At 42.1% G+C, this 21,568-nt stretch overlaps 1 protein-coding gene across 4 annotated transcripts in view; it reads right to left on the minus strand.

Moving 5' to 3' along the window:
* Positions 1-5,975: 5,975 nt before the first annotated feature.
* The window catches only part of CYGB (cytoglobin), a 59,476-nt gene continuing 43,883 nt past the window's right edge, over positions 5,976-21,568 (minus strand). For 2 of the 4 annotated variants that reach the window (XM_044454035.1, XM_044454034.1), the window contains exon 4: positions 5,976-8,877. In XM_044454035.1, coding sequence (XP_044309970.1) covers positions 8,803-8,877 — 75 coding nt within the window. In that variant the 3' untranslated portion in view covers positions 5,976-8,802. Of the gene's footprint in view, positions 8,878-20,707; positions 21,201-21,568 lie in introns of those variants that run through there. The other 2 variants (XM_044454037.1, XM_044454036.1) reach the window with 1 other exon arrangement.

Below are 21,568 nucleotides of genomic sequence, written 5' to 3' on the forward strand. Positions count from 1 at the left end.
GGAACATTTTATGCAAAGATGGGCATGATAAAGGACCAAAATGGCAGGGACCTAACAGAGGAGATTAAGAAGAGGTGGCAAGATTACACAGAAGAACTATACAAGAAAGAGCTTAACGTCCCTGATAACCACGATGGGATAGTCACTGACCTCGAGCCAGACATCCTGGAATGTGAAGTCAAATGGGCCTTAGGAAGTCTGAGCAACAACAAAGCTAGTGGAGGAAACAGTATTCCAGTTGAGCTATTCAAAATCCTAAAAGACGATGCAGTAAAAGTGCTACACTCAATATGCCAGCAAATTTGGACAACTCAACAGTGGCCACAGGATTGGAAAAGGTCAGTTTACATTCCAATCCCAAAGAAGGGCAATGCCAAAGAATGTTCAAACTACCGCACCATTGCACTCATTTCACATGCTAGCAAAGTTATGCTCAAAATCCTACAAGCTAGGCTCCAGCAGTATGTGGACCGAGAACTACCAGAAGTACAGGCATGGTTTCAAAGAGGCAGAGGAACTAGAGATCAAATTGCCAACATACGCTGGATCATGGAGAAAGCTAGGGAGTTCCAGAAAAACATCTACTTCTGCTTCATTGACTATGCTAAAGCCTTTGACTGTGTGGATCACAACAAATTGTGGCAAGTTCTTAAAGAGATGGGAGTACCAGACCATCTTATTTGTCTCTTGAGAAACCTATATGCAGGTCAAGAAGCAACAGTGAGAAGTGGACACGGAACCACTGATTGGTTCAAAATTGAGAAAGGAGTTCAGCAAGGCTGTATACTGTCGCCCTGCCTATTTAACTTATATGCAGAGCACATCATGAGAAAGGCAGGGCTAGATGAATCACCAGTTGGAATTAAGATTGCTGGGAGAAATATCAACAATCTCAGATATGCAGATGATACCACTCTCATGGCAGAAAGTGAAGAGGAACTTAAGAGCCTCTTGATGCAGGTGAAGGAGAAGAATGCAACAGTTGGCTTGAAACTCAACATTAAGAAAACTAAGATCATGGCATCCGCTCCTCTCACTTCCAGGTATATAGATGGGGAAGAAATGGAGGTAGTGACAGATTTTATTTACCTGGGCTCCAAGATCACTGCAGACGGGGACTGCAGCCAAGAAATTAAAAGACGCTTGCTCCTGGGGAGGAAAGCTGTGGCAAATCTAGACAGCATACTAAAAAGCAGAGACATCACCCTGCCAACAAAAGTGCGTATAGTCAAGGCTATGGTTTTCCCAGTTGCAATGTATGGCTGTGAAAGCTGGACCATAAGGAAGGCTGAACGCCAAAGGATTGAGGCCTTTGAATGGTGGTGCTGGAGGAGACTCCTGCGAGTCCCTTGGACCGCATGGCAATCAAACCGGTCAGTCCTAGAGGAGATCAACCCTGACTGCTCTTTAGAAGGCCAGATACTGAGGATGAAACTCAAATACTTTGGCCACCTAATGAGAAGGAAGGACTCCCTGGAGAAGAGTCCAATGCTGGGAACAATAGATGGCAAAAGAAGAAGGGGATGGCAGAGAATGAGGTGGCTGGATGGAGTCACTGAAGCAGTTGGTGTGAGCTTGGGTGGACTCCGGGGGATGGTGGAAGACAGGAAGGCCTGGAGGAGTGTTGCCCATAGAGTAGCGATGGGTCGGACACGACTTCGCGATAACAACAACAACAATGAACAACAAAGAAGTGATGACCAGGAAGGGGAGCTGACTCCCACTGCAGTGTGCAGCCAGTGGTGAATGTTTTGTTGGCTGCCTATTTGGCATTCCTTTCGTTTGCTTGTGACATGCTCAACACGGAGCTACTGGAATAACACTTGGCATGAGTGCTTAGGATGCAGTTCTGGCTTCCAGGTTTGAAAAACAGCTCAAACTCATTTTCAAAGGAAGGAAAATGAAAAGCACAAAAATTCAATACAGTATCTGCCTTGAATGTTTAGATAGTAAAATGAAAGCTGGTGTGTTTGTCTAGGACTCTTCTTGAAGTCTGAATCCCAGCTTAGTCTCTGCAGTTTTTCCTTTTTCTTCAGAACTAAGGTGGATAACATCCAGGATGTTCTATTTTACAGAGGACAGTCTTTTGTCTGAAAGGCTGTGAGAGAGCAGTCCTCTATTCAGTCATGTCTTCTGTCTCAAGGACTATCTGAGGCAAGACCAGTTTAAAGGGAAAGAATTATCAGAAGAGAGAACTTGAGGGGCTTTGAAGCTGTCTACCCTCAGCTGACAATAGAAATGAAGACTCAGCAGGCACAGGTCACCTGGTTGCAGCCTTTCCCACCGTCTTTCTGCTCAAATTACAGTACTTATTTCTAAATGTGCATGTATGCTTATAGATTAGTACTTGCAAACTATATGCAAAGCTATAGCTTTTTTAACCTCCCCTTTTTGAATGAAGTGCAAGTGACCACCTACAGATGGGATATCTGTCTTGAAGACCAGGACATTGGAATGAAGTTGGTATCCACACTTTAAAAATCACCTGGTCTGCAGTCCTGTGCACCCTTACCTTGGAATATGTCCAATTGAACTCAGTGGGACTTACTTCTACGTAGACATATATAAGATTCTACTGTACAGTACTTTCAACAAAAGGTAGATGTTTGTGTTGGCAGATGAGGGAATTACTACTCATTGTTTTTGTGCCATGTTTTAAAGGTGTTTTTGTCAACATGGGATGTTACAAACAGGTATTCACTAATCATTGTTCTGCGCTGATACTTGTTTCCTGCAAATGTATTATTTTTTTTAAATGACTATTTTAACAGACATGGCTAATCCACAAAAGTACGATGGTTTGGCTAAAATAGAGCAAGGACAACTTCCTCCAACTTGTCCTCCAGATGTTTTGGACTTTAACTTTTGGTAGCCCTGGGCATCATAGGCAGTGGTGGGAATTGTAGCCCAAATGATCTGGAGGATCTAGGCTAGACTAGACCACACTTGGTACACTGTAAATCAGGGATGGGGAAACTTTGGTTCATGTTTCATACCAGAGCTTGGAGTTTCTTGCTGACAGAAAGAAATGCATTTATCTCCAGACAGAAAAAAGTAATTTCCTCTCCTTGGCACTGAAAATTAGCAGGCTCCCTTTCTCAGTGTTTAGCAGGGGAAAATATCTTTCTGATCAGTTGATGATCAGAGATAAGAGCTTTCTCCTATGGGGCAGAAAACCACTGAGTAATGCAGTCCTGCTTCCTTCTGAGTAGTAAAGCAGAGGCTTAGCCTGCCTACTTGTGAGTAGACATGACTCTTATACTTATGAATACAACTGCTGCTTTTTACAATGCTGCTGAGAAAGTCCATTCGTTTCCATCTGCGCCTCGCCTTACAGAGGCTTGCCCTGCTCACATCTGAGCAGACATTCAGAAGCTTGGTATTTGAGGTGCTATTTTAAGATGCTGCTGATTTATTCTTTCCTGCTTATTTCTGAATCGATAGGCAGAGGCTCATCCTGCTTACTTGCCAGTAGGTGCACTATTCATGCTTATTTCTGAGTATACATGCATCAATAACAATCATGTATGTGAATTTTTTTTTCCAGATGGCCCCATCCACCACTGGAACACACTCCAATTTGTGATCTGACCCCAGCTGAAAATCCCCATGTTTGCTATAAACATATACTGATATTATGCAAGCTTGTCATGGCTTCCCACCACAGAATTCTGGGAACAGTATTTGGTGAGGGTGCTGAGAATTCTGTTATCCCACCAACCCAGCAACAAGGTTCGAAGGGAACTCTGGATAAACCCATTTATGGTCTAGAAATGCCTCAGCCCAGCCCTCCTCAGATGCATTGGATTCACCTTCCATCATCCCCAATCACCAGGGATGCTGGTGACTGAGGAGGCCAGGAGCTGCATTTCAACATCCCTGGAGGGCAGAGGGGTAGAAAGGTTGCCTTAGATGCAGAAAAGCACAGAGACCTTATTTGTTCATGAATTACCTGGCTTGCACTGGAGTGGAAGATATAAATATGGGAACTGTCCTATTGGGTTAGTCTAAGGGCCAGTTCACACATGATGATAAACTACCCTGAAAATAAACCACAGTGGGTTGTTTGTTCACTAACACAGCTTAAGCCCAGCAGATGACCAGGTGCTCTGTGGTGTGCCATCACATGTATCCCCCTTAGTCCTACAGCCTGCAGCCCGTGTCTTTTGTGGCACAGTCCTTCTCATAGCCTCCTCTTAGTGGAGGGAAGCTTCCTGACCCTCCCCTCCAACTCCAACTGCTGCCCCTTTTCTACACAATTTTTCATTTTGCAGCCGTTGGCAATTCTCATTTTCTGTAGTTAAGAGTTACAGATTTATTTACCCTTGTGATCAACAGGAAAAGGCAGATTTATGCAGCGAGTGCCTCTCATACATATTGCAGCAACGATTACACCCACCTGCTCCAGGAGCCCAGTGCCATTCAGCCACCTCTTTTGGCGTTTGGAGTCAAGGGAAGCATCAAAGTGGGAGAGGAAACTGACAAGTGTGGGTTAAGATGTACTTGAGGATGACATTGACAAGTGGGAACTTATTTGCGCTCCTCTGCCCCAGTCATGACCCCTTTTCATAGTGAATATTCCATTCTCAAGCTTTTCTTTTTGCATTTTCCGGGTGATTCTCAAGCATGCAAATAGGTTTGTAATTTCCCTGCTTCCTCAGTGCACAGATTCTTCCACCTGCTATGTACAGTTTGCAGTAGTACAGGTACTTTGTCAATTTCCTTGTAAATTATGATTCCTCTTGCCTTGACAGGGGACTCCAAAAGCTGCCAAAGGGAGCTCTGAACTGCAGCAAGCAATTTGCAAGGCGACTCTGCGACTACAGACTGCACCCCGTGCACAGCCAGCTCAGCAGAACACTTGTGCAGAACCAGGGAGGGGGAACCTATTTGTGCACTGGAGAGGCACCGAAGAAGGAGAAAAACATGCAGACACAGTCAGGCCCTTTCCAAGTGTCATTTGGGTATTGGTGGAAGGCTGGACCTCACGGAGGAGAAAGGAGGCAGACTGGAGAAAGTGCAACTGAGACTGTGAGGAATTGCGGGGCTTTTTGCTTTCTTGCCAAGGGGCTCTGCCGCCTGTGCCAAGAAGCCGCTAAAAAGTCATGCAGCGGATTTCATGCACCATGACAAATCACTCTGCGGACAAGCCTCCCTCAGTCATCCAACAAGTAGCCACAGCTTGCGTGTGGCTAAACTTTGCTGAATTATCCATACCAAAACAAGCCCCATGGACACAAACAGGGTTTACAACCCAGAGGGGCTTATCGTGATGTGTGGACCTGGGCTAAGAGTCCACCTTCCCCAACATTCTGTGTCTACGGTTGGGCAGTCACATGCCACAAGGAGGAAATTAAGGAGGTAGGAATCCTCTGGTTGCCCTCAAGCCTAACCGATTGTCATCTCTGGACATGGGAACCTGTTTTCTTGGACTGTGGGGGAGCCTGCTGTGGTCAAAGCTGGAAGCAGAAAGAGGAGACTTATCAGTGCAAAGAACATGGCATGTTTCTTGGAAAAGGTGGGGGCAAAGTTGGCATATTTGCAGCTGTTCAGCCACTTGACAACCTTGGTTTAATAGTATTATTTTATTTTAATGCTGCCCAATAGCTGAAGCTGTCTAGTATGCTAGTGAACTCTAACCAAATCAATAACAATCTTCTTGTTACCACTGAAGTTTCCTACAATTTGCTGATAAGAGATGTTTTCCAGATGGGGCCAAAGCCCCATACAGCTGTGCAATTTCCTTCAAGTTAAATCCCCCCAGTTAAATGTGAAGAAACATTCATTTCTTCAATGATACTGCCTAAATTCACACACATCTCTTAAGGATCAAGTCCTGTTAAAAGGGGGAATGCATTGCTGCAGAATTAACAATCACAAAGTTTCAGCCACTCTCTATGCCCCAAGCCTCGCACTACCTTTTCTTACTAGCTGATGCCGTGTTACATGGAAACTCAACAAACACAGAATGGTGATACTTATAACAAGGAACAGATGTATAAAGGTTAAACAAAACCACAAGACAGCATATTGGCAGCATACAGAAGTCATACAAATAATACAGAGGAAAATTACAATAGGGCTCTACCAGTACATTGGATAGTAAACAAGAGGATTTAGTACAGTAAGGGAGAAGAACATTCACCAATCACTTTTCATAGCACCAAAAGCCTATTTTATAAAATACACAATTAAACCATATGTATTCATATTTATTATTTTATACAGTGCCATTTTTGTGCATGGCTGTTTAACAGACAATCCAAATGACAAGCAGCTTCCTGCCCCCAAAGGACCCCCCCCCTTTAGCCCCGGCTTGGAAGGAATGGAATAGAGCAGAATGCATGCGGGTCAGTAGAGAGCTCCGTCCTCGCTTTCCTTGGGCCCTGCTCCTGTGAGCTCTAAATTGCCCGCACTGCCTTCCGCCGCCCTCAGTTTTCCATCTCTGGCTTATGGCAGGTGAAACGATGGACATGTGTTTCACTTCTGTTTTCCATTCCTACTTGGCTGTTTCTTTTTTATTTATAATAAAATCACTTTAATCAAATGGATATAGTTATAGATATATAGAGACAGAGCTGTGTTCTGTGTATTGGCATATAACAGATGGGCTTTCCCCACCGCCGATCCAAAGAAAAGAGAAAAGGAGAAGCCAAGAGGAATTATGATGGATTGAAATTCATGGGGTGGGAAAGTTACATTCTGGACAATGGCTGCAAAGGCTAATCAGTTCCTCTGTGTGCATGCTTCTGTTCCAGAAATACTGTTTTCTTCAGCTTTGAAAATGAACTTTAAAGTACATTTTGATGATGGCATATGATCGTGATTTAATTCTGGATCCATTTCAGATCTCAGCCACCAAGGTCGTAACTTTTGAATAATGTTATTTTTAAAGTATCCTGTGAATGTTCTTTTTTCTTTTAAAAAAACTGAATAATATGCATTTGATGGGGCATGTCACGATTGCCAAGTTTTTGTTTTTTACCACTTCATGCTTTTTTTATGGCAAATTAGTTGGCAGACATTAGCAGGCAATGACCTCATTTGTACACAACAATTCATGAGTTATTTAAACCATGGATTATTTAACCCCAGAACTGTGGGATCTATGCACAAGTGAGCTGCTATTGCTTCCTTATCATGTCTGTTTTGCATCTATTTTAGTTGTGTTGTCAAAAGCCAGCATTCTGGGTTGCTGAGAATTAACAAACCATGGGTTAAAACTCCAGGCCTTCTGAGTTTTGCAGATTAAGTTTCTGTTAAAGACATAGGAGCAGCCAAACCAGGTGTCTTTTTCTGGTCAGGCAGCAGCAACTCTAATTTCTGGAATTGGTCAAAGGTAAGCATCCAGTCCTCCCAACTATCATCACAGTGAATTAAAAGGAAAAGGACAAAAAATTAATTGCAGCAGTGGGCTAAGTCCACCGCCATGGAGGTTTCCTTCCCCTGCTCTCCCTGCAGCCCTTGGCACACAGCTTCCTGCATGAGATTTGGGAGTGGCAAGGAGAGCTGCAGAGAGAAGAGGGAAAGAGATTAACTGGTGGTTGGCCTTTGTGCTTCCAGAATGGCTTGGTTGGAAACAACCCACTCAGCCTATCTGGGCACAGTGCTGTAAAGTTTGAAGCAGTAACCCTGTGCATAGTTAAGCCTGCGTAAGTCTCATTCTCTTCCATGGGAATTACTCAGTTATCACTGTCCACAGGGTTCATGGCCCAAATGAATGAAGGCTATAACGAAGGCCACAATTCCATGCATACTAACTTTAGAGGAAGCCTCATGGAAGTCAATGGGCCATAAGTTCGAGCCAACAAGTATATGTTTGGCTAAAAATAATGATTCCAACTTATACACACGCACGCACTATCTGTCTCTCTCATACACACATGATTCTTATGTCTTAGGCATCATTAGATGCCTAGAAATCATGTATTGATATATTCTCTTAATATATCATTTTGGTTTTGGTTGCATTCACTACATATTCAAGCTTTGGCTAAATCTCCTTGAAAGACTCTCCTGTAATCTCATGACTCCTGGAGTTGGATCTGTAAGGGGGAAGAAACACTAGATAATACAAGACTCACGACAAAACAGTGAGAGTTGGAAACACTGTCAATATAATTCTAGAGAAACTCCAGTCCAGAGGAGTTAACAGCAGAGGAAAGCAGAAATGAATGACAAGACTCGAATTTGACCCAGGATTAAGATGTCAAAATCTAGGCTAGGTGAACTGTGTATTCCATGAGGACATGGCTCTGGATGGTTCATGCAGATACGATTCTGGACCTAAATCCTGCAAGCACTTATGCACACATCACTAGTGTTTTGAATAAAACAAGGGCACAGATTTACTCGTAAGTGGTATATGGGCACAAAAGTACTTGCAGAGTTCAAATGCTAGAGCTTTAAATTCTCACCTTAGTACAAAAGATGGACACAAACAAATTCAGTGCTATTGGATGGAATGCCCTCTGCAAGGCAGACAAAAAGTCTACAGAGCTATAAACGTGTATGAACCGTAACAGTCGTGATCTATTGAACGTTTATTTTTTCCCCCAGGGGAAATTAAAGATATTCCCTCCCCCCATCACAGTGTACATGATTTAAATTTGCCTGCCTATGCTTCAGGGAGAGTGCTTATGCACGCCTGGTGTTCTATAGCTTTGCTGGCCTTAGCTATAGAAATCATAAAGCACTTCTCCTCACTAATATGTACACAGGATAATTAAAGGAGACAGATGTAGTTCTCTTGGGTGCCATCATGTTCCGGTGCCAGGATATTCCTCTTCGAGAAGCAGCATCTCAGGTCTGGGGCAGGGTCTCTGTCACTTTGCTGCTGTTCCTGCTGCTGCTGCCACCGCCGTCACCTGGGGGTTCCTGGAGGAAAGGGACAGGGAGCCTTCTGTTAGTCTTTCAGCCTGTGGACTTTGGACTGGTCAGGTGATTCTACCAGAGGGACTGAATGGTCCCATCACACCTGATAGACATCAAAATGTCAGAATTACTTGCCTCCTCTACAACTAGAGTGGGGAATGCACGGTCCTTCAGATCTTTTCCTAATCAGCCCCACCACAGACAAGCATCAGGGATGATGAGCATTATAGTACCAGTTGAACAGAATAGATAATTTTCTTTTGACCAATTAAAGCCAAAAGAAAAATAAGGAATTAGGAAAGAAATGCACCTCTTGCTTAGGAGTTTGGCATTATGCCATTAAAATAATTTCTAGAATGTAGCCTGTGCTGCCCACCCACAAGCAGGGCCCCCACTGGACAATCTGACTATTGGGCAGAAATGCAATAAATGAAATGAGCATTTCCACTTGTTCCAGCTTGCCCTGGAAGCACTAAACCAAGCTGTGGTGACAGCGTGTACAAGGGAATTTCAAAATTCACAGTAATATTCAAAATGTGTTGAAGGACAGAGGAAACATGTAACACATATTTTAACTCTCAGATTACAAAGGCAATATATTAAAGTTAATGTTCTTACTTTCCAGATGTGTTTCAACCAGACAGTCTTCAGTGGCAGATTTAGACGACTTCAAATGACTAGTTCAGCACAGATTCAGAGAACCCAATATCCATCTCCCATTTTGTTTTCAGGGATTTTATTGAATTGACATCAAACAAAGCTTGCCTTACAGTTAGAATGGATACTGTGAAACACTCCTCTGTCCAGAGTTTTGCTGTTATGTGCTGTCAAGTCATCTCTCACCCATGACAACCCCATGAATGAAACCCCTCCAAAATGTCCTGTCCTTCACAGCCCTGCTCAGCTCTTGTCAATTCAAGGTTTACGGAATCAATCCATCTCATAGGTGGTCTTCCCTTTCTTCTTTGGCCTTCAACTTTCCCTAGCATGATTGCCTTCTCCTTCTCCTATCGCAGCCCCAGTTTTGTCATTTTTGCTTCTAGGAAAGTCCTGGCTTCATTTGATCTAGGATTCACTTGTTTGTTTTTCTGTCAGTTCAGGGTATTTGCAAAGCTCTCTCCTCTTTTTCAGTGCACACCTTAACATGGTGGGGATGTTTGAGAGTGTCAGAGAAGCTGAGAGCAATGCCACCAGGAGGCCAGACTGCCTCCCAAGGCAGAATGATCATAGCTGGGCCACCAGACGAAGATATATCTGCTCTCTTCAGGAATAACAGATGCATTGGCAGAGGAGAATGGATATCCCTAATGTCAATGGTAGAGGAGAGCAACTCCTGAAGGGCAGCTGCTGGGCAGTAGTGGTGGTTGAACTCAACACTGGCAGAAGATCTTTCAGAAACTATGACAGTGACGCTCAATCCAATCTGGTTAGTACTGCACAGAAGAAGGCAATTATAAACTACTTCTCAATATTCTTACCCTGAGCAGCTCCTGATGAAATAATCCAACATGAGACCTGTAGAGGCTGAATGAAAATTCATGCTTCTTTCCATGCCAGCTGAGGGGATGACAGATATCCAAGTGTGGGGCCCCAGCTACAAGGTAAGGATGATATTCTGACCTCATACCTGGGAATCTGAAAAGTCCTATGACTAAGTGCTATCTAGTCATGGGATTTCTCTGTTAACCAAATTAATTGAGGGGCTTTCCTCTTATAATGATATTTTGAATAGAGAAGTATTTCACAATATCCACTCTATGTGGTGAATTTCATTTGAAGTAAAATCACTGGGAACTCTGAAAACATTTTTGTCTTATGAATTTATACTCATAGATTAGGGTCTAGATGTCTTGGTGTAAGATTAAACTGAATCTGTCAACAGTGTTTTATTGAAGATGCAGCAAATTTAGGATGGAGGGTGACTGGAAGTTCTCTTAATAGCAATTAGAAAAATAATTGCTCAAAAGTGAAAAAGTTCTGTTATGGGGTAGGGATAATGAACAAACCACAGTAAATATATCTAGGATCAACAACGTAATACACTGAAATTCAAGGAAATCTGAGAACTATTTATAAATTCCTGAAATTCTAGTAGTTTGATATCATTGCCCATAACCCTAAGTAATCACAATGCTGAAAGAAAAAATCTCAGTAAGTTACAAATAAGAAAGAAAATAAAATTAAACATAAGTCATTAATAAAAATCATAAATCTGCCATGACCAGATTCAACCTAAATTTAGAATTCCATTTCCAATTCTATTTTTTATATGTGACCATTAACTGAACCAAGAAATTCTGTTGAAAGAATAAGGCGGCAGTTACTATGATTAGATATTTATGTTCTCTTTGTTGCATTGTTTATAATTTCTGTGTAATGGAAACTAGTCATAATAGTAGTAGCAATGTAGATTAATTTTACTATGGTCAACAGTTTTCTTTTTATTTAGTTCATGCGTTATTTAACCCTTTCATGCTGCCAATTCAAATTATTATGGTTTGGTTTTCCTTAATGCAGTGCTAGAAAGAATGGCATTAATAAATGAGTTATATATATTTCCAAATCAGGGAGACACATTTATTATTAGCACAAACAAGAATATTTCCCTTTGGAAACGGAAGGAGTCTATGTGTGTGGCAGGAGAGGAGGATTAAGAAACTTACTGAGTCAATTAAAACTACAGGTTGGTGATTGTATTATATTTAGAGTCCCAGCAATCCCTTGGGGGCTGTTGGCAAGAGTTTTGCACATGGGGAGAAATGTAATTTTCCATGCTCCATCTCTCTGTGAAATGAGAAGATGGATGCTGTGTAATTTCTGGTCATTAACCAGCTTTCCCTGCACAGGAGGACAGAGCAGGAAGTGAGTGGCTGAGGAGAGTCTGTTTCCCCTCCCCCACCTTCCTTTTGCATGGTTCCCTTTTTAAAAAAATTACATCAAGAACGGAGGTTGAGAAGTGTCCTTGGAGCTTTTGTTAAAAAAAGAAATATATGTTTGCTTCCTGCAGCTCTCAATTCCTTCCCCACTGTCTATTATCTAATCTATTTGCCGCCAAACACTGGAGAATTTAATGTTGGACCAGGCTGAGAAGAGTTTATATTAAGTGCACCTCAGATAAACCATATCACTCTGAGCAGATGAAGAAGAGACAGATGAGGCCAGTTCACATTCCCACTCTAATATCACAGCAGGATACCCCCCGCTCCCACCACAAGCTCTTGTGCACGCACTTTCTTTCTCCTTTCCTTTGGGAGGAAAACAAGCAAAGAAAAACCAGGCCAGCTCCTTAACTGAAGTAAACCATTGGTGTTTGTGGAACCAGGACTAGTTAGGCTGGCTCTGTGTCTAGTGCACAAATAACAGCTTTGCAGATTTCAGTCCAGAGATGGAGGCACATCTCTGTGGCTCAGACCAGGCATGCAGAGAAGGCTCAGCCATTTATATTCAGAAGTAGCTTGCTGCTCACACTTGAGAGCAGAAGTCCATGGCCCCAGCTGATCATGCATCATGGTAAGCCACCCTGAAAGCAAGCCATGGTTGATTGATATCCAGTCCCTCAGCTTTCCAGACTTGTTTTTGTAAGGGAAATACAGATCTACCAGGGGAGACTGGGAAGGTTTCAGGAAACACACTGACTTTCTTTGAGAGATAATGGCCACCAGAGTTTGTGTGTAATCTGACCATAATTACTCTCTAGGGCCAGCCCTACCATTAGGTAGAGTGAGGTGGCTAAATGGGGCAGCAAATAGCTAATTATTAACAAATGACATTTTGCATTTAATTGTAGAAATAAATGGCACTATGGTTAGTTGTGATGAATGTAAATCCTATTGATTTCAATGAATCTAGTCTAAGTATGACAATGGCCTATTTCATTTTAACTATCAGGAATGGGGAGAGATGGCTTGTGGGATGCCCTGCCCTGGGTAGCAAAATTACTCAGTTGGCCTTAGGTACTATGCACTGGGACGGTGTGAGTGGGAGAGATTCCACTTGCAGCTTTGCCAGCAGCAAAATGGTTCTTTGGGCTGGCTCTGCTCTTCTATTCCTCCCCTCCTGTCTATCACCATCCAATCCTTGGCAAATGCTGTGCAACATAAACAAATAGTGCAAACTAGTATATTTATCATTTGCATTCTTTGTTTAACTCACACAATATAAGTTTGTGGATCACTTAGAAACTACTATTTTTAGCACAGAATTCTAAGTACAATCCTGAGGGCATTTGAATACAACATTCTCATGGATGCTGAAATCCCCTCCATTAAATGCACTCCATCCTGAATTTCAGCTTGCTATATCCTTAAACAACAGGCTGTGTCAGAAATCAAGGGGAAGAAGAGTGGGGGAGAAACTTGCCTACAAGGAAAGATAACAAAAGGAATGGTCTTAATGAAAGGTTCAGGTCACACAGCATAAAGCTGACCACAGAGCCATATGGAACAGACATAGATGTACTTGAACTTGGGGAAGTACTGATCTGAACATCATTAGAGATCTGTCCAGAAGTTTGCCTGAAGATGTGAGAGCTAAAAGAGTGCAGAAGATGGGGGAGTGCCATGAAAGTCCTTCTCCCAAATTGTGGTGCAGGCAGACTCCTCTTCAGACCTTTGTGCAATCCATGTGAAGTTCTGGCCAGCTTCTAAGTGCGGGGGCAATGATGCAAGGTATGGAAAAGAGCTGGGGCTCAGGCCCACAGGACAAAACAAAGTGCACAAATTTGCATATGCTAATTTACACAGGCCATAAAGCCTCTCTCTGTGTTTAAAGAATGCTGTCTCCTTACAGTACTCCTATTTGTAAACAGGAATGACTAAACAGAGGAGAGGCGGGCATTAGATTCTAGGGTTGAAAAAGAACAGAAGGGGTTCTTGCCACAGGCTTCCCTCTGCAACATGAAATGCAATTATTCTGGCTTCCACTTTGGTTAAGGTTGCTCCTCTGTGCTTCTTAGGACTCCTGGGCAGCATGCATAATAGCCTGTGGTCTGAACAAGTAGTGTGTCGCTTGTACTTTAATCCTTGATGACACCATGGTGAATTTAAGTTTTGTTCACAAATCATCTGAGCATGCCCCATTCACAGTCCCGGATGCAAACACAAATAGGGGTGCTTTTAAAGAAAGAAGACTTTGCAAATTCCAAAAGTTGCAGTTGTGTTTGAAAATATGTATCTTTTTAAAATGTATACTTGGAACTGCAGATTTTTTAAAATGCACATTTTCATGTGTTAGTCCATGGGGGACTAACCCAAGGCCTAACCCTTTTCAGAAATGTATACAAAAATCCACACTTTATGAATTTGAATGAGCCAACCACCAAACAAACAAAAATGGGAGTGAACTGAAATGAGTGCCCAAATGCTTTTTGGAGAATTTAGTTCCTTTCAAAATTCACTGGCATACTCACTCCAGTATGATGAAATATTTGGAACTGAATCACCGTCTTTTCTTATGCATATTTCGGTGCCTATGAATCCACTGCATACTTTGAAGTCTGTGTCTCCACTGCTCACTAGGCCATTGGCTTAGCTTTCAGATCCTTGGCATTGTAGGCATGATTACCCATCACTTGTCCCCAGATTCTCTCCATCTCAGTCACACGCAGTATCACTGGACTATTGGCAGGAGGTTGTATGTGCATGATGGGATGCTACAGGATGCAAACATTAGTGGCTGAGATGATCACCACACAAAAGCATGTGATGTGGATTGACCTTTTGCTCCACTGATCCTTTCTGGATCCAAACCAGTGGTTTATGTGGGAACCATTTTCTATCGTAACACAAGCTCCCTGGAGCCTTCTTGTTTCCATTCAGGCAAAAATCCTGACCACTTGAGAGACTTTTTGATATTAATCTCCTTTCCCCCGTGGTTGAAACTGCATACAGGATGTGGTGAGAACTCCAAGGAGTACTTCTGTCCATTAAGAAGTGCATTTTCCCTGCCCTACAGGAATATGTGAAAAGCACAGGATTAACTGGGGTAGTTAGTTACTAATACTACATATTTGCTCCACTCCACCCCACTTTCCTCTGATGGTTCCTTCAAGATGTTGTTGTTGACCCACAACTTGTTTCAGCTGTGCAGTCTGTTACTGCATTTGCAGAAGAGAAGAGCTGGAACACATGGGAGAATGTGAGGAGAACAAAATAAGTATCCTCTTTAGAATTAGTTTTAGCCACCAAATTGCCTCTACATTTGTGAAAATTCTGGGGTTATTATATTGTTATGCTATTGAAGCATGCCATGGAGGAGCTCAGATATAACCTGGATGAGAGAGAAATAGAGAATTGGTACTGGGAACAGACTGAGAATTGGTACTTCACCAAATGTCACCTTAATCTCAGGCATGGCAACCTGGTTTTCACAGATGTTTTGGACAAAGCTCCTATAAGCCCCAGTCATCAAGGCTAATGGCTTTATGGGAGCTGTAATCCAACATATTTGAAGGACAACAGGTTGCTCACACCTGTCATAGACTAAAATTTTAGACCAATGATAGGGTGTGTATGTTGTAATCATCTCTCAGCATTAGCTATATTGCAGTTTAACAACCTTCCCAACCTGGAGCCCTCCAGAAGTTTAGACTTCAGTGTCTATCATTCCCAGTAAGCATAGTTAAAAATACTGCAAACTGTCACCCAAAACATCTGGATGACCAGGTCAGGGGAGGCTAACTGAGGAGATTGCCTATTTGCTACCTCTGCTTTGCAAAAAGAAAAATTTAATTTGGGAACAGTGGCTCTACATCTGATGCTCTTTTTGAGGCTCATCCTTTGTGGTTCTCTTATAAGTGTAAGTGCTGGGAAACATCCTGGAAACTCATGACAGAATGAAGTAGGATGGAAGCACCTTTCGAGTGTCTTTCCTATTCATATTCACTCTCAGGAGTGTAAGGTACAGAACCTTAATTTAACATCAGAAAGCGCAGGAATGCTGGACCCCCCTCCCTTCTATCACTTCCAGTTCCATTGCACTAGCTTTTTACTTCCTTGGTTACAGAGAATGAGAAGAAGCATGTCAGCCACATGCCCAATTTAGTCCTAAGTGAACACTATGGTGGCCTAAACACATGTGCCGAGTTTGGGCTTGGGCCATAGACAGCAGACGCAGGGGGGCAGCCAGGGGCATGCAAGCCTTACATCAGCACACAGAATCCTTGGCCCACTCCGAGAAGCATAGGGTGGTCTGGTCTTGGAGCTGCCTCTTAAACGTCCCACAGTGCCCTGGAGTGACACTCCAGAGGTGGCACTGTGGAAGGCTGAAACAGCATCTCCCAGCATTTTGATGCTAACTAGCTGCCAAGCAAGCCACTGGGGCCCATTCATTCCTGCATCTTCTGCACACAATTCCTTTAATCTTCATAACACAGCAGTCCCAGAAGTACTAAGAGTCTGAATGAGGCAGGCTTGGTTGCACAGCCTATCTGTTACTGCCTGCCAAATCCATCCTTTGCATTTTAAAGCTGTCATTTAAGTTCTTTCTGCTACTGCCCTTTCACAATGTGTAGCAAAGGGCAAGACTGAGGGACAGGATTCATTGGATCCTTTTAATTTGCTGTTTTTGAATGAGGTGCCAATGCAAAACAGGCAAAAACAGATGGCAGTTGCCATGACTTGTCTAGCAGAGCTGGGAGAAGCAGAAGCTACTTTTGAAATCACAGCATTCAATTACTGCATCCCACAAGGATTTCCGTGAGCATTAGCAGCATCCCAGTGCTAGAGCTCCGGAAGGTCTGTACCAGGTTCAGATCCCCGCACTATATTCTGGCCTCTTTCCCTGAATTTTCAGCTGCTCCTGCTTCTTCTTCTTCTTTTTTAAGGGTAAGCTAAACTGCCCTTTTCTTTTACATCTAGAAATATAAGGAAATCTTTATTTAGTATTTTCGACAGCTACAATGTAAGAAGATAAAGCTACTTCCACCTCCTGTTTTTCTAGTCAGTAAGTAGAAAGGTATTTGAATGACAGGCATACACTTATTTATTCTAATTTTATTAAATTTGGCCCTTTTATTGGGATAATGGGATATGCTGACATCTGAACATTGATCATTGCAGGCCATCTGATATGATCCACCACAGAGAGTTAACACTTTTGTACCCGAGAAAGGGCCTTTTTACTTAGCAATACCCAACATTTATTTATTTAAAGCATTTATATACTGTTTGATTCTCATAATGCTTTCAGAACAGTTTACTGTGCCCAACCCAGCCCACACTGGGCTGGGTTCATCTCTAAGTTTCTTTCATTCCTGCATTTCATACCATATATAGATCACGCTTCTGGACCTCTGACCCATCAATTTACAATGTTTGTTCTTTTGCGTCACAGCACAGATTATGCTTTTACTTGTTGCATAAGCCACCTGATGCCCTCCAGATGTTTCAAACTACAATTCCCATAATTCCTGACTATTGACCACACTGGCTGGAGTTTATGGAAAAACTGTAGTTGAACACATCTGGAAGGCACCTGGTGGCCTGTCCCTCAAATGGGTTCCCTTGGGTACAGATGTGCATACAGTATAACTGTTGCCCAAGTATTTGCTGGGAAGCACAGTTCACTAATCCAAATTGGCCAAAGCCTGCCGTGTCCTTTGATTTATAGCCTGGCAAAGTCTTGATGAGTCACTGCCCATTCACTCACACTTGGCTCTAGGCTTTCTTCAGCCCTGTACCCTGTTTCTAAGAGTGCTGAGGTTGCTGCATCCAGGGCCAGCAAGGATGCAGAGATCAAGTGCTGCACTAGAACGCAGGAGATCTGGGTTCTCTTGCCCACTTGACTAGGAAGCTTACAGGGTGACCTGGGTGTAATCACTTGTTCTCAGCCCCAGTGACCTCACGGTGTTGTTGTGAAGATGAACTGGAGAGAAGGGAGGGCATGTGGGCCACCTTGGCTTTCTCCCTTTGGGGGGAAAAAGGTAGGATATAAATGTAATAATACATAAAATAATAATAAATAACATTCAGTAACACCAAAATAGCTCCATTGTCCCCTAATGTTTAGGGCAGAGTGGTAGTGGGGGGAATACAAGCATTGGAATTGCTTTACGTGTGGAATGGAGCCTGCTTTATCCAGCAAGTGATTCAAGTACATGGCTTCAAACACATCTGGAGAATTTCAGCAGAGCAAAAAAAAAAAAGAAAAAAAAGTGTCATGTAAACAGCCTTCCCCAACCTGGTGGCCTCCTGCATTTGGACCTCAGTTTCCAGAATTCCCATTCAGTTGGGCCATTGACTGGGAATTCTGGGTGTTTCAGTCCAAGCATGTCTGGAAGGCACAAGGCTGGGGAAGGCTGATGTAAAGACATGGTGAAAATTGCTGGACTGTATACCAGGCCATTGTACATAGTTACATTTCAGTTAGTCATCACACTGCTGATTGCTTGTTTAAACTGGGCAATAATGTTATAAGATCCAGAGCTTTCATTACAATCAGGGATGAATCAAGGGTTGTTTTCACAGCCTGTTAATTGAGCCCACATTAGGCAATTGGAGACAAGGCTGTGAGGAGGTGCAAAAGGGTTTATTTTTTCAGAGGGATGACAAAGAGGAAGGTCCTTACTCTGAATTGGCTTCATAACATTACCATGCAGCAATATTTGGTTGGTTAAATGGCACTCCACTCAGAGTAAGTGCAAGAAGCATTTCCCTCATTCTGAGTGATCATGAGGCATATTTGGGATGTCATGACATCGCTTTCTGAATAAATAATCATTGACCAGCTGGGATCATGTAATCAGTATGAAGAAGCGCATCTATCTCAGAATGAAAATGTTGGTGATTGTGCAGCAAATGATCCTCAAGTTTATACGAACATTTGATGAATTGCATACTTTGCAACCCAGTTTCAAGATAATGAACCGCTTACTAAATAGAGAGCCAGCTAATTGTTTTTTGTGTATAGCTGTACACAATGAACAGAACCACAATCTGAATCCATTGTCACAATTCCATTATATTTTCATGCCACACATCACAGAGTGACAAACAAAGATGCTATCACCTTTTTCTTCATTTTATCATGGCTGGCAGTTTTATTATTTGCTGGTGTGTCATTCTGAGGGTTCTAGCTGAACTGTAGGGTCGGATATTAAATTTTATAAATCAATAAAATACTATGAGATGTTGCAGTGGTTAAGATTACACAACAAGCTTTATCAGTTCTGTATTCGCTATAGTACAAGTTCTCTGGTTTGGAACCTCTTTCATCGGTTACCTTCTTTCCTCATCATGAGGAAATTCTGCAGCACAGGATATGCTTGGGACCATAAAAATAAAGAAATAAATCTGAATGATATATCTGTAAAACCGACATAAAAACAGCTGCAACATGCAAAAATAATCCAGCCAAAGGAATTGAGTTTTGAAAACTATAGTAATAGGTAAAGCCATCTGAATGGCTCTTTCCATTCTGATTGTTAGACAACAAATATTTCTTCCATGATTGTCCATGATCAAGGATTTGGGGAAACAGCTGATTAGCTATTTAACTGCTTATTCATCACCAGTTAAGAGACTACATACAGAATCTCAATAGTCCAGGTGGTGCCTCAAGGATGTAATGCAAAAAAATAAAAGTACCTCTGCTAGGTAGGCTAGAACAAATGGTATATTTTGGGGATTTTTTTAACTGCTTTGCTTGAATCGAGCTGTAACACTAAACACCTGTTCAGAAGTGTCACTTCTGACTGAAAGCTGATTTGGAAGCCACCTGTTCAATTAGTGAATTAATACTGAATGATTAATGTACTCTTCAGCTCTGCATATCAACAAGAAAAAGCTAAAATTGGAATCCACATCCAATTTCCAGCAATAATGATAGTTAAGCAATTTGAACAGTTAAAATGTTCTGTAATTCAATAACTACAGCATATAAGGTTGCTAAATTTTTTAGTGCTAAAATTATTTAGTGCTTGCAGTATGGAGATTTAATGCTTCTGCAGGCAACCAAAAATGAACTAAACCTCTGCTAACCTATCCTGATCCAGAAAGAAGAATTTCTGCTCCTTTCAGGACTTCCCCTGACAGAATTGTTAAATCTCTGTTGTGTGAGCAGTGAATTCCCTTTGTGTAAAGGAGTCTGCTAATGCTAGTGTAAGCTGCAGGGTGCAAGAGAATCAGCAGGGGGCATGAACACCCTATTAGATAATGCCCCAAATACAGTATTTCTAATTGATAAACATGCATTTGCAAATACGCTGGACTTCACAGAAAGATGAACAAGTGGGTCCTACATCCAGTTCTTTCCTTGGAAGTAAAAATGACAAAACTGAGGCTGTCGTACTTTGGGCACTTCCTGAGAAGGCAAGACCGACTGATGAAGACAATCATGCTAGAGAAAGTTGGAAGGCAGAAGAAGGAGAAAACCAAATCTCAGATGGATTGATTCCACAAAAGAAGCCACAGCTTTGAGTTTACAAAAGGGGAGTGGAGCTGTCAAGGGGGGCACTCATCCATAGGAGCACTTTAAGTTGCAGAAAACATGCATTTCTTTCCATGTCCATTATATCTATATGGTGCTTTTCAGCTATGAAGTTTTTTTTTGGGGGGGGGGTGGCTTAGAAAGGAAATTAGAACCACCACCAGGAGTGAACCAGTTCTGAAAAATATAAATATAAACCTGTGATAAACCTTTTATTAAAATATACTACTCCAAACAAAAGAGCTAAACAGGGAGGAAAAACCCAGCAGTAGAAGCCATACCCAATCAATTAGGATTATAGGTGGAAATCACCTTCTGTGTTGTGAGTGGCTCCTGGCTTGATTCAGCATAAGCCACTGAAAGAATGGAAGCCCAGCTCTCTGCCTCACGCAGGCACTGAGGGGCATTTTCTAGCCCCTTGTGTACAGTAATTTCCTCGAGTAATTACAGCCTATGGGCCTTAGACTATCCAATTAGTTCAAGTCAACGTGTGTTAGATTCAGGTCACTAGAACTATGCAAGGCATTAGGCAGAATAAACATGATGTGATGCAATCTATGACATATCTACTGGGCACAGGGGAAACAGAAGAGATAAATGATATCTGGTTTCCAAGAATTTTCATTTTGAAATGTTTGTTGCTTTTGATGTCAGAAAGAGCGAGAGAAGCAGCTTGCAATCCAGATATGAGACCTGTGTGAAACATGGACCAGCTGTCGCTGTGTGTATGTTTTGAAGACAACCATAACATAAGCCAAGATTCATTCTGCTCTTTCTGCTCTTCCTCTTGTCATGTCATTGTTTTAAAAAGTATTTGCTCTAGAGTTTTTCATCTTGGCTTTTGTGTCTTCATGTATTCCAGTCCTCACCCTCTCACACAGTGGCTTTGGGAAAGTAAGGAACTGGGAGAAAGAGAAAAGGGAACATGCTCTTAAAAAATGTACCATCTCTCATGCACTCTAGTTTTTTCAGTGCAACATTATTTTTTGACAACGTAGGTAACTATAGACATTTTTTGTACATGAAAATATTTTTTCTTAGAGGCTTGCAATTTTGCTTATTGGATTGCTATGCCCAAGGGATGGCAGCTGTACACATCTGGATACTATCTGGTAAAAATGATTGTCTGAAAAGGAATAACAATAACAACAAACCATGCAATTACCAATTTTTTTCCTAATGTGTTTGAGCAGAATTCACAGCAACAACTAAACCAGAAACAAAAAAAATCCACAATTGTCAAGTACAGATTAATTTGACAAGTCTTCAG

The sequence above is a fragment of the Varanus komodoensis genome, unplaced genomic scaffold (assembly GCF_004798865.1).
Source record: "Varanus komodoensis strain SLA01 unplaced genomic scaffold, ASM479886v1 scaffold7_1, whole genome shotgun sequence".
NCBI classification, from domain to species: domain Eukaryota; kingdom Metazoa; phylum Chordata; class Lepidosauria; order Squamata; family Varanidae; genus Varanus; species Varanus komodoensis.